General features: G+C 35.6%; 1 protein-coding gene and 1 non-coding gene across 2 annotated transcripts in view; one reads left to right on the top strand and one right to left on the bottom strand.

Moving 5' to 3' along the window:
* LOC106462453 (centrosomal protein of 63 kDa-like) overlaps nucleotides 1-14221 on the bottom strand; it is a 30166-nt gene extending 15945 nt beyond the window's left edge. The window contains exons 1-4 of the mRNA XM_013922373.2: nucleotides 14175-14221; nucleotides 10154-10346; nucleotides 9028-9123; nucleotides 261-374 (exon numbers count right to left, since the gene is read on the bottom strand). Of these exons, the coding sequence (XP_013777827.1) occupies nucleotides 261-374; nucleotides 9028-9123; nucleotides 10154-10346; nucleotides 14175-14203 (432 nt within the window). The 5' untranslated portion in view covers nucleotides 14204-14221. The remainder of the gene's footprint in view (nucleotides 1-260; nucleotides 375-9027; nucleotides 9124-10153; nucleotides 10347-14174) is intronic.
* Nucleotides 13023-13095, top strand: Trnar-ucu. The gene has a single exon. It is a non-coding gene; the product is annotated as a tRNA-Arg (tRNA).
* Nucleotides 14222-14337: the final 116 nt, after the last annotated feature.

The raw sequence follows: 14337 nt of genomic DNA, 5'->3' as shown, positions 1-14337 counted from the left end.
CGAAAGGAAGATATACTAGATATTAATTAAATTATAAATATATCAATTCAAGTGAATATGACTGAAAATTTCATTTTTTCTGAAAAGGTGGTGTCTATTTACTTGTGACCATGCTGTGTACATCTGTTTCTACTTCAATTTTATTGTTTTACTGCCCTTTGAGCTATCTAGCTAATAATTCCACCACATAAATTGTAAATCACTCAGTCAACATGTAGCTCATGTTACCATATCAAATTATTAAATACTTGTATTTTTACCTCTAATTCTGTAATAATTTTTCTCAGTTGTATCATTTCAGAATTCTCTTCTTTTTGGGCTTTTTTCTTTTCTTTCTTCACATGTTTCTCATAATACTTCTTTACTTTAGATATCTTCCAAAAATAACATAATAATTTTGTTAATGCATTTTTATAAAGATGCAAAAAGTAGTACAGTAAAATAAACGAATTAAACAGTTATAATGTTAGATATAAAAAATAACTAAGCAATTTCAACTTAGTAAGCCTCTACAAAACTTACCATAAACCTACCAAAATATATGAACCACTTAAATAATCCATATAATGTGTAAAAAGAATAAAAATAAAGCAAATCAGTTCCAACTCAATTCTCCTATACTGAAAATATATTTTTGATAGGTACTTACCTCCCATCACATATATATATCTATTCTCATTCAGTGCTGCCCTCTATATGCAAAAGATTTTGCCCTATGTCCCAAGCCTTGCACTCCCACATACTCCATGGTCATCATGGTTCTGCTGAGTCTCGCATGTAAATTATCATGTGACAACCCTCTAGCGATAGGAGTGTGACACACCCTCCTGATGCACGTAACTCCCTCTATTCAATTCTATCAAACTATCACTTCAAGTTTTGTCGGAAGATGGAAGCACCAGTTTTCAGTGGGGAGGAAGTGTTAGAGGAGTACTGATGAGAAATACATTTTCAATATTGGAAAATTATAACTTCCAATACAGTACATTACCTCCGCTCACATATGTAGTTTGAACAGGTGGAAGGATGGTGTGATGGATAGAAATAAGCATTCTTTGAAAGCATCTGAAGAACACCCCAGAATTGTAATCCCATTGTAGAGGATCATAGTGGGAGACTTCACCACTACTGCACCAGGTTAACTGTGCACTCAGTGTGAAAAAAGGTGTTGCACACACAGGTAGAAAAAGGGAGAAGTACAACCAAAAGGGAGAGAAAAATGGTTGGATGGGAATCCCAACCACAGTATATCATAATCTCAATCCCATCGAAGAAAGACCATAGAATGTGAGGAAAAGCTAAAATGGATGTGCTCCATGGTGTAGAGTGGCTAGGGAGGGATGGACTGTATGCGTCAGGTCAACTTCAGTCCAAACCAATCAGTATCGGGAATATAATCTATGACCCATGGTAGGAGGAGGGTCCACACTGTCTTCACCTCAACTTTAGTAGAACGGAAGTATATACTGTGCAAACTGATCTACGAAATAGGCACATGTGCGCAGATCTACATCTAACCATACATCCGGGAGCCTGATGTCCAAATGATGAAAGTGAGAGATGTGCCCATGTGGCAGGTCACATCAAACTGAAACAGATTGGCATCCCATTGCACAACATAATACTCGGGCTGTGAAACTCCTTGAAGTGGAGTGCAAGAGGGAGAACCGTCACCTCATTCAACATTATCCTCAGGATAGCACCACACAGACATCAGAGCACAATGCCACCCTCTAGGTCCCACCACAAGGAAGCGGATGGCCTTCGATGAAAAATATAACCACCTCACTCTCTGGATAGAGACACACAGAAGCCAGGTGCAACATCAACCTCTGGTTTGTTTGTTTGTTTGTTTTTAATTAAGCACAAAGCTACACAATAGGCTATCTGTGCTCTGCCCACCACGGGTATCGAAACCCAGATTCTAGCATTGTAAATCCACAGACATACCACTGCACCACTGGGGGCCCAATCTCTGGAACCCACTGCATGGAGTTGATGATCATGAGGCAAATGGATTGAGGAAGAAGAAACACAAGCAACACATGGGGAACTTATGTTGATTGGTCCTGTACTAAATTCAAAACCAGTCACCAGGAACTAACATTCATGTGATGGTAGGATGAGGGATCCCAATTGAAGGGGTGAACTGCAATGTGATGGATCAACTCCAAAGCAACATTATCCTCTGGATAGGAGCACAAAAAGGTTGGAGTGCCATAGTAACCTCCGAGTCCCACCGCACAGAAGTGGTGTGCATCCATAAATTATAAGCAACCTCACCCTCCATATAGAACTACATAGAAGCTGGGTGCAACATCAACCTTCATAGCCCACTATACAGAGATGGAGCACACAATTGGAGGACCACATACCATCTAACTCAGCAGAACACCACTGCTCTACTCTCTATTGAATGGATTTTTTTAGTTTTTGTTTATTATTGTGTGATCACATTCAGGAAGATACCTCCATGGTCCTCCACCCCAGCAGCTTGGAACTAGAAGAACAAAGGAGAATAAAATGGAGTACAGAGTCTGGAGGAATGCCAACACCAGAGACAGTGCAACAAATGACCACAAAAATCCTATTTTGAAAAGCAGACCACCCATGATCACATTCAGGAAGATACCTCCATGGTCCTCGACCCCACCAGCTCGGAACTAGAAGAACAAGGAAGAATAAAATGCAGTAGAGAGTCTTGAGGAATGCCAACACCGGAGACAATGCAACAAATAACCACAAAAATCCTATTTTGAAAGCAGACCACCCATGATTTATTCAATTGAAGGGATGCCAGGGATTGGTCACTATCTGTTTTATCCAGATAAGTCCATGGGCAAGTACAGTCAGGAATGGGCATATTGATGAAGCAAATATATCGTGAGGGAAAACCTACTACCGATCTTATGGAACACCCCATCTCAACAGTGTGCATTATTAGCCATGGGTATATTGTATTTTATGATTTCATCATGGCCATACAGTGTGGATTTGAGATATATTAAGTATATCTGGGCAGGCAATGTTCACCACAGAGTTGGATCCTTAATGGAAAAAAGGGACATGCCACTGAAAGAAATTAAAATGTATATAAAAAAGATAACTTACCCAGTCACAGCCTCATCAACGTTTGAAGGATGATGACAGGTGGAAAATGGTGCCCTGATGAGGAATAAACAGTTATCCGATGAAGATAGTGGAAGAGGAATGTATGAGGTGTAGTCCACATGCCTGACTGAAACATTTCCTCCAACAATGCCATGGAAAAAGTAAGGTACCTGATCTGATGTGACAACACCTGGAACAGAGTTCAGGAAGAAGGAGACAAGGGTGAATAAACCAATCGAATCAAAAGACAAACCCAATTGGTAAGGGTAAGGAAAATAGAGGAATGTTGCCAGGGCATGAAAAGGCAGGAACAGGAACCACAGAAGGAAGCTGTGCAAGCAATGTAACAATGAAGAGCATGTATGGGTCAAAGAAGTATATCCAGATCAATCCAGGAATAAAGGTGGAAGATGGAAGGAAGCAAAATCGTCAAGAAGGAAGAATTTCACTCATAAGCCGTCAAAGTTTTGGGGAGGAAAGATCTATCAGATAAAGGAGAACATAGGTGGAATTGTACAGAGTGTGTGAAACACTGATGGCAAATGTATCAGACCAACAATACCCACAGGTGAACAGGAATAGGAAATAAGTCATAAGGGACAAGTGAAACAAAGAACTGGAGGACAAAGGTTCAAGTGGAGGTAGAGTAAGGTACTGAAGAACTATACTGACTTCCCAATCCGGAAGGACCACACGATAAGGAGGTTTATGAATCCAGAAGGAATGCAACAAAAGGGAAAGGGTAGGAAAGGTAAACACTAAATGGTACCGGAAAAATGGAAGGTGTGGGATAAGGGTGCTCGATGACTAGCGACAAACAAGATCAAAGTCCTATGATTGAGCATCCAAGTGAGGAAATCTGTAATATGAGGAACACTTGGTCAAAAAAAAGAGGAAAACCCCAACTCAAAGATCAATGGTGGAAGATGTTCCATTACATTGATAGACTGCCAATGAGGAAGGGCAAATGGAATGTGCTAAAAAGGAAGTACCTCCTGAGACAATCCGAATCTCCTCACCAAGGACCAGATAAATATGAGGCATGAAGACATAGGGTAGGAAGAGCAGGATTAATTACTGGTGGCTGAGGTTGACACAGAAGGGACAGAGTAAGAGGAAAAGGCAAGAGTGAGGCAGTTTGGGGCTAAAGTAGATAAGAAAACCATGGCTGTGTCAGCCAGTAAGAAGTAATCAGAAGAACTGACACAGAGTGGCATAGATGATCGAAATCACCTAGGGAAAAAGTTGGATGAGAGGATAAACATAAAGGTACTATTTGGTCCAATCCAGGCTCATCCCATCGACAGCTAGTGTGTGTGGATGAGAAACCGGAAACCAAAAAAGAGGTAACTTGGTATTGAGGAAAGCTGAGGAGTACCCCACATGGAGCATAGCCACTGGAAAACTTGTTGATTGATTGAGAGACCATTCCATTACATAAATTTTGTATAGTTTGGAAAGGTAATCTGTTACGAGGTTGAAAGCACCTGAAACATGACATGCAAAGAGACATATTCCAAATGTGTGGGCCCAAAAAAAGAGGATCCAAGATTCGACCTCAAAAGGAATGAGAATGGGTGCCCCTTGGTGATTGATATAAGTCACCACTGTAGAATTGTTAGAATGGATTGTGACAAGTCAATTCCTTACAAGAGGGAGAAAGAGATCCAAATCATATACTGCCAAAAGAGCCAAGATGTTGAGATGGTAAGACCTCTCGGCCGTAGAACATTGTCCAAGAACTTCCTGTTGATCCACCCACAACCTTGAACCATGGAGGGAAGCATCTGTGAAGAGATGCAAATCCAGATGAAGTGAAGGAAGTGGTACACCCAATGATGTGTGGGTCTTGTTCAACTACAATGCAGATCATCAATGAGGGAGGGAGGAAGGGTAATAGGAAAATCCTAGGGATCCTGATCAAAATCCTATTGGTCATGCAGAGTTCACTGAAAAGACCGTATATGTGCCTGACCCAAATGTATAAGTACTTCCATAAAAGCCTACATCCCCAAATGCAATAGAACCTCACAAGCAGAAAGAGGGGAGCAGCAAGGGCATGGAGAACTGAAAACTCCTTCGAACGGAGTTGAAGATGAGAAGGTTGGGCCCAATTGAAGTGGGTGTTGAAAAAAACACCCAAGTGGATAAAATATTTAGTAGGTAACAGGAAAGACTTCTCCAACTTGTTAATCCAACCCACTCGAGTTGCATCCATCAGAACCAGATCAGTGTGTTGTGAACAACACCAGTTTGGAAAGAGTGAACAGAAGCCAGTTGTCTATGTAGTGGTGTAAGCACAACCTCCAAACATGCATTAGTCGAGTAAATGCTTTGACCCTCCAACAAAGGACATACAGAGCCAAAGCAAGCTTGAAAGACAAGGCACAAAACTGATACGCAAACCACTGGTGGATAAATCAAAGATAGCATCTTGACTTATGAGAAATAGAAATATGGAGATAAGCATTCGAGATATCTACTTTGGTCATCGACATTCCTGGAGAAAAAGTCCACCTTAGTGGGAAAGAGGACTCTGTGGTAAAATAGGGAAGATCCAGAAATTCGATTGATGTGGGACAGATTGATCACAGGACATCAGACCCCGGTTGTCTTGGGCACTACAAACAACCTGGAGTAAAAACGTGGGGAATGATGGCTGACAGGCTCGATAGCTCTTTGTGATAGAAGAGACCATACCACGTCAGACAGATATCAACTGGTAGTAGGATCCCAAGGTAACAGAAATGATATGGGTACTGGAGAAAATGGGGAAGGGGAAAGGAATAGGATGAAAAGTCTTTCAAATAAAACTTTGGTAACCCAAGGATATGCAGCTAATTCCCACTATATGGTAACAAAATCGGCCAGATTAGCTCAACTGGACTATAAACCACAGGATAGTCACTGGTACTTCTGGCATTGACGAAACCTATGTCGAGAAATATAGCAAATGGTGCAACCCATAGTGGAAGGAACAGGTAAAGGACAAAAGGGTGCAAGATGTGGAACAGTAACAGGAGATTGAAAGGGCTCAGAATGAAACAAACAAGCAACCAAAGATGAAAGGGTCGAATGTTGCCTCACAGATTCCTAACGTGATTACATATTCTCAGGAATGTCCCCCAAAATGGATTGATGGAGAAAAGGAGCCATCTGCAAGTCCCAAAGATAAGTGAATGGGAAGTGAACATGGGATAAGACAGCATCCCTCCACAGAAGATCCCAACAGCAAAGAAACTACATATAAACGGAGAGAACCGATGAGGATAATACCCACAATATAGAGGTAATGAGGGAGAATATATCCCTCCAAAATCCCTCAGGAGATCAGTGGAGTACCTTATAAAGGAGGTGTATGGTAGACATGGACTGTAGGAGAGTTGTAAAGGCAAAACAAAGGCAGGAAAACTGGGCATGGGATAAACATACAGGATTGTCAGGATCAGCCCCATACAGGCAAAAGTGATTCTAACAGCTGCGAATCAAGAAAAGGGTAATATGCTTGATGGTTAGCCAAGGCAAAATGATCCAAAGCCCATGGAGGGTGAGGCATGCTAGCACCAGTTTGCAACTGAGAAATAAAATGCTCAGTATGAAACCTAATGTCAGAAGAAGGAGGGAAAACAAAATACTATGAGGAAGGGGGTGTCATGTAATAAGAAAGGAACAGGATTATAAGAAACTGGGGAAATGATAAAATGGAACACACTTGAGAAATCATGTCTAAAAGTCAGAGTTAGGCCTAGCAGGTTCTACAAGAAAGGCACAACATAGTCAGTTGGAGGAAAATGGCTGTCAAAATCCTTGTCATCACAAACAGGTTCAGTAGAAAGTCTAGCAATATCAGGTGAAGAAAGTCAACTCATATAACGATCAATTTCCCAACAAATGAAAGCTGAACTTTCTTTAGTTGAGTTCCCCTGACCTAAAGTCTGTGTAAATGTGCTGGAAGTATGTGGTAGAACCTCCAACGTGGTAACATAAACTTCAGAATTCATCATGCAATGATGAAGAATTGGGGCAAAAAATAAGAATAACAAAGGTAAGTTATTATGCAAAACTACAGAAAAAAATTGTGGTAAAAAATATTTCCACTTCGTATGAAATATTGAAGAACAAAATGTTTGAAGAGAGGACAATCAAAAGACGTCTGCACTAAAGCACTACCTAATGAGAACTGATAGATTGGTAGAATTGAACAGAGGGTGTCACGTTTGTCAGGAGGGTGTCACACTCCTGCTGGTGGGGGTTATCATATGATGATTTATGTGCAAGACGCAGCTGAACCATGATGATCGTGGGGTACATGGGAGTGCTTGTGGCATGCAAAAAGTTTTTTTTCATATAGAGGGCAGCACTGAACGAGAATAGCTATATATATATGAGCAGAGGTAATGTACTGTATCAGAATTACCCCTTTTTTCTTTCTAGAGTGACTGCAGACTGTAACAGAAAACTACAATTGTTTATCTTAAATATCTTAAAGCTTGTAACAGTCTAATTCTGTTTATATGTAGTTTTATTGCCCTTTGAACCTCGTCTAATTAATAATACCACCATACAACTTTTAACTCATTCGATAAACACGTAGCTCACACTGCCATACTGAATGACATAGCACACGTGCTGCTCAGGAACATACCTTGTGAGGAATTTTTATCATTTATATTATTTTTCACTATCTAATTTAGTATTTAATATTTACATTTTAATTACTTTTATAACAACAAATAAAAAATATACATTTTGGTTGCCAATGAAATTTAAGCCTACTTTTTTATAATGATTGCAATACTACACTAAAGTAAAAAAAAAATGCACCTGAGAACACAGAATAATAACATGCACACAGCAAATGATAACTATCATTCATAATTTAACTGGCTTTCTAACTTAGACAAGAGGAGCTTAAAATAATTCCCTTAATTGCTCAATATGAACACAACGAAATAAACTTTCAAGCTGAAGATGAAACTGACACTATTCTGTACTGAAAACAATGTAGCATTATATGTCTTTCAACAGATTAAAACTTCACCTTTCTATTAGTTCTAAATGATATAGTATAAAACATTAGAAAGAATTACTGGTAATTTGGGAAAGAAAGGATGTGACAGGTGGGCATGGCAAGTGGGTCAGATTTTCTAGTTTATGACTTCATAAACAAATAAGATTGAATACTATAAAAATTAATCTTTGCCTTAGTAATATTTATATTATAATGAGTAATTTACATTAAATACCATATTTCAGAGAGGGTTAGTAAATAAATTAGAGAAGAAATGACATGATTCTCATATTGGGGGAGACTGAGGATTTAAAAAAATATTTATTTATAAAATTAAGGACTTCAAACTTAAATAATATTAAAACCTGATTTATAAATTTCATTTTGGTGCCAAGTTTATTCATATTCATTAAATATAAAGCAGTTTAATTAGATTTTGAACATAACTCTGTAAAATGTCATGACAAGCAAGAGGGTTAAACAACCTCTATATGTTTGTTTCACATTAAAATAAAATGACTCAACTACTTTTACAAAAGGTATCATAATAAAGTTAGCTTTTATCAAGTCTGTATTAACCATATCAGTTGTGTATTTTGTTCATCTACAACCAATGAAAATGTTGACAACCCCTGAAAAAAGTTTTTCAGTACACTTCTTAACAATGACAGAATCACTATAATATTTAGAGCTAGTCCAAACTATATTTGAATTTTAGTTTTTACTTCTTTTTTTTTTTATAAGTAATTATAATTAGAAAATAAATACTATTAATTTACAATACTTGATAAAGCATATTTTAATAGTAACAAAAACCACAATATAATTTCTAGTTGATCCAGAACTCTAATATTTGTTGAATGAAAAATGCATTAAATTATTCAAAAACTTCATTTTATTCTTACCTCTTGCTTTAGTTCATTTACTTGCTTGTCATAATTGTTAATTAAGTCAATCTGTGTTTTTTCCAATTGATGAACTGTTTCTTTAAATGATTCTACCTAGAATTAAAATTTCAAACTATCAACACTGTTCAATTTTATTTGTGAAATTGCACTTTTAAATTTGACCAAATTACAATTTATACATGAGCAAAGCAACTTAGAAGATCCACAAACCAGTGATTCTATCTAAAATCAGAGAAATTTAAAATGGTGATCCTCTTCTTCCATGCACTTTCTATTTTTCCTACCATAAAAATATTACAAATAATGGATATTAAAGATAAACATATAACCTACTTTTTGTAATCTTACTATAATGGACATAGTGTGTGTATATATGTATCTAACTATGTAAGCAACCGAAATTATAAATACAATGTGGCATCATCTATTGAATGGCACCACAAACAAAAAATCCATAAAAAATTTCCCATATTGGTAATCAAGATTCAGACAGAAAAATACCTATGGTATGTGTAACAATCATTTTTTTATCACAGAACATAATTTTAAATAAAAGTACTCTTTTCACAACAAGAACATGACTTTCACCAGGACTGTACTTGAAGGTCTGATTATATCTTTATTGATGTAATTTGTAAATATAGTAATAAAAAATGGAATTATTAAAAAAATTTATTTTTCAATAAAGGGTACCACTTTTAATATATAGAAATATTACAGTTTATATCAGCACAATACAAACACTTTTCCCATGCAGTAATTTCCAGAAAAATCCATTTTTTAGAAATGTTCACTTTTTCAATAAGATATGAATACTATGATTAGTAATTATTAGCACAAATGGCCACCCGCAGGGCAGCATTTATGCAAGTAGGTATAATAAAACTGTGTTTTACATAAACAAAGTAAACAGAATCTTGAGCATTCAACAATATTACATCTACAACTACTTTTTACACTGTCTACTTTCTAACATTTTCAAGAGAACTGTTAACATTTTTTGAAAGCTCTATCATATAATCAGCAAAATTGCTTATGTGGTTTCATAACACTCACACAGCTCATTCTCTGTTTGAACTGATTTTGCAACAACTTACAAAAACAAAAGATAATAAGAGTCTACCTCTTGATATGCATTTTCCAGAGCTTTTGCAAGACTTTCATTATTCTTCTCCAGTGAAATAACCTTTAAGTGAGCAGCCTGCAACTGCTTTTCCCAAGCCTGGTGCTTTTCTTTTACTGCTAAGTCTACTTCTGTCAGTAAGCAGATCAGCTCCTCTTCACAGCCTGAAAGAATGCCTGGCTTACTTGGTAAACTATGAAAAAACAACAATACATCAATGAGATAAATAGCAAATAAAACAGAATACATAACTTTAAATAGCAATATCCGGAATGAAAAAAATTCAATGTTCATTACTACTCTTGGAACATATGGAAGACAGAAATATTGTGCAGTTTTAATATTAAAGTACAAGTATTTAGCTTTTTGACAATTTTTCTGGGGTGAACTTCACATAGTTGTACATTTGTAGCTTAATTCAGCAGTATAACAATAGAAATTCAAAAACTTCATTCACAATGATCTTTTACTCTCCAATATAATTCAGTACAATTAACCAAATTTTTTCATACATAACTACTAATGCATTACTTATAAGAAATTATAATTTCCAGTTAAACAATATTACATAAAATTTTTAGTTGACAATTTTTAAACATTTGATTAATATTATTACAAACAACTATATTCCAACAAATTAGAGAAGAGCAAAATTTTATAGATCAACTTTCTTCAACCAAATGAACAAGAGAAGTGAAATTATATTTTAGGAATAGCATTTATTTACTGGATACAGTTAATGAATCATTTTCAACTTAAAGTATATTTTAGTAACAACATATTTTACTGGATACTGTTAATAATTCATTTTCACTGACAATATAATGATAGTTAAAACCACTGAATATGTATACCTTCAATTCAAAGTAATTTGATTAGGATGTGAGTGAATCAATTTGTCTGAAACAGTAAAAGAGTCATAATTGGCAAAAAAACACTTCACATGAGCATTGAACCCTAGAATTGATACAATTGCTACACCTCTGAAACATACTTCTGATCAGTCAGAGTTATCTATCTCACATTTTTAGTTAGTGCTATGTTTGGCTCACTAATGTCATGTGGTGATTTTAGTTTTGACATATCAAGAATCCAAGAAGGCCGCACAAGTATTCTATTGTATTCAGATAACTTCTTGCTATACAATCTGAAGCCCCTAAGATTTTATGATTAAGATACTATGATCCAACATGGTCCAGACAATATAGTACTGTTATTATATTGCACAAGAACAAAGTTTACTCTGGATGCACTTGTGAAAAATGGCACAACTGGGTCCAAGGCATGATTAAGTATTGTTAAGTAGTAAGCCTGCCTCTGAAGCATAATGAGAACTGTACATTAACTCATATTAACGTTTTTTTCACACCATACCTAAATGCTGCCAAAATAGTCATATTTAACAATGTTACAATAAGTATAATACCAACCTCTGGTTTTCCTGATACAACCCTCTATTTCAATGGTAGAGGCATGTAACCTTGAATCATGGGAGAAAGTACAAGTATTCATTGCCATTTGTGATGATATTAAAAAAAAAGTTGAAATGATATATGCCATTAATTGTGAAAATAAGTAGTTCTTCTCAGTTTGAAGCTGGACTCTCTTAAGTCTGTTTCTTACAATTTGGTAATGACCACTATAGTAGTATGCATGTGACACTATTAGAATTCATTACATTACATTCTATTACTGCCTGGTAATTCCTGTTTCACCCTGTACTTAAGCTTTTTAAAGGAACACCAAATTTCTATAAGAAAGCTAACTTTAAAAGGTAATGATAACACTATTTACACTAGAATTATGTTTTTTGTTTCTAATTAATACTAGTTACTAATACTTATAAAAGTGGACACTCCATTTGAAACTATGTCACCTCAATGAATTTGGTTGACACCATTTTTTTAGTTTTTGAGTTATCATGTAATAAAAAAGAAGAACAAGAAATTCAAATTTTGTGCTATGATATTTACAGACTTTTCCAGTACTTGTGATTCAGTCATTACATAGATATTGTTATAAAAGGAAACACTGTAAAGTTCTGATGAACTACTGAGGAGATATTTGAAATACTATTTTGATGAACAATCCGAGCCATCTCTATATAGGCAGTGCTACTGCCTGCCTGATGAGGGAATTAGATTTATTAAACAGTCCAAGACGTTATCCAATCCACTGACACAAATACTGAATCACAAGGTTTAAACTTACCCCAAAGAGACACTACTAGCCACTTCTTCCTACCAGACAAATGTATATACTGTATACATATATCATCAAGCTTTGCTTCTTATTGAGTACTGACAAGTCAATTTTCCATCCTAATTTCAAACAAAGAAAGTTCTCTATTTAACTATATTAAAAGTTATGGTTGGCATGAAGGTGCTAGGTTGAGAGGGTGTAAATTGTGGAACATATGCGAGGAAGTAATCATTGATCTATTAGATTTGATGTTTTGTTGCATATGGAGATCAGGAATAATGATATTTTGGTTACAAATTTCAAAAAAGAAAATTTTGAAGGGATGTGACAAAAATTATCTGTTGAGAATTAGGAAGCTGAATTGTTTTAAGACAATGATCAAATGTGGAAAATGTTTTAAATAAATTTTATATATTCAAGATAAACATGTTCCTCATAGAAAAAAAAATGGTGGCTGCAAGTAAAAAAACCAGGTTGGCTCACAAAGGGTATAAAAGATAAACTTAAAGAAAAGCATCACAAATTTAAGAATTTTAAATTGACTGGTATGAATGGAGATTTAGAAGATCAACAGAGTTGGTCAAGCAGGAAATTAGGACACCAAAAAGGTTTGTTGAAAATGCAAAAATTAACATTAAGGATTTGTTTAAATATATTAAGGGTAAGTGTCGCTATAGCGCAGTGGATAGCGTGTTGGATTTCTAATCCAAAGGTACCGGGTTCGTTCCCCGGCAGGGATGCCACCACCATTGCCTGGTCCCAAGTCCAGGATGAGAAAGGAGGAGGGTTTGGGTGCGGGGCTAGCAACTCTGCCCCGTAAAAACCAACCTACTAAAAAATTACTGCAACAACAACTTCCGTTGGCGAGGTGTTGTTGGGGCCCTATGCTCCAGTGGGTGTTGACAGGGATTATTATTATTTATATTAAGGGTAAACAAAATCTTAGAATAGAAGTAGGGCTATTGAGGGATGATAAAGAAAGGATCATATCTGATGATTATGAGATGGCTGAGTTATTAAATTCTGTGGACAGATACCTATACCAAAAATCTAATATTTTTTATTTATTAATAACTTGTAATTAAAGGATATTCTTTTCACAATTATTCTCTATGTTATGATATTATACTAAATAATTAATTTCTTATTTCCTAAGCTACAATAAATGTAAAGTTTACACTGCATCATATTCAAACATTAAAAACATTCATTAGTACTTTATAGGATGTTTGAAGGCCTATTTTTAGACTCCATGAAAGTGTACCATACAAATTACAATGCATATTCATACAAAGTCAGCTAAATTTTCAAACATTAAGTTTCATTGCTAAGGTTGTTAGCATAACTTCATAACACTAAAAGTAAGACCTCATGTCTAATTCAGAACACATAAAGTTGTTAACTGTTACGTATTTTTCGTAAACTTTCTTATTAACTGTTATTTGGTAGTAAATACTAAAACGCAGAATTCCATTTCACTTTTTGAGTTTTTCAGGTAAGAAATTAAGGTGCATCAGCTTTTTAAACCCTAGTTTCCTCCGATGTTATAACATGCTAAAAATCATCAAACACTAACTTAGAGTTATTACATGGCAAGCGTAGTTATGATGTGTGATGACAATTAATAATAATACGCAGTTAACCTGTATTCTTCTCTTAACAAGTCGATAGAGCCTGCGTTATCATTGTTATTATCGGCAATATAAATCATAATAACAATGAAAAAAAAACATAAATGTAATAAAAGGGAAATATTTAAAATTTAGTTACAGAAATATTATTAATGCATTACTAATTATATCTCACAATTCATACATACTTCAAGTTCAAAGGTATCTCGTTCGCCATATTGTAAACAAATTCACTTTCACCCTAGTGGTAGAACATTTGGAATATCGTAAAATATGTATATATATATATGTTTGTTTGTTTGTTTTGTAATTTCGCGCAAAGCTACACGAGGGCTATCTGCGCTAGCCGTT

This window comes from Limulus polyphemus, unplaced genomic scaffold (genome assembly GCF_000517525.1).
Source record: "Limulus polyphemus unplaced genomic scaffold, Limulus_polyphemus-2.1.2 Scaffold1170, whole genome shotgun sequence".
NCBI lineage: Eukaryota > Metazoa > Arthropoda > Merostomata > Xiphosura > Limulidae > Limulus > Limulus polyphemus.
The sequence above is the reverse complement of the archived record's forward strand: the minus strand, read 5'-3'. Positions and strand labels throughout refer to the sequence as shown.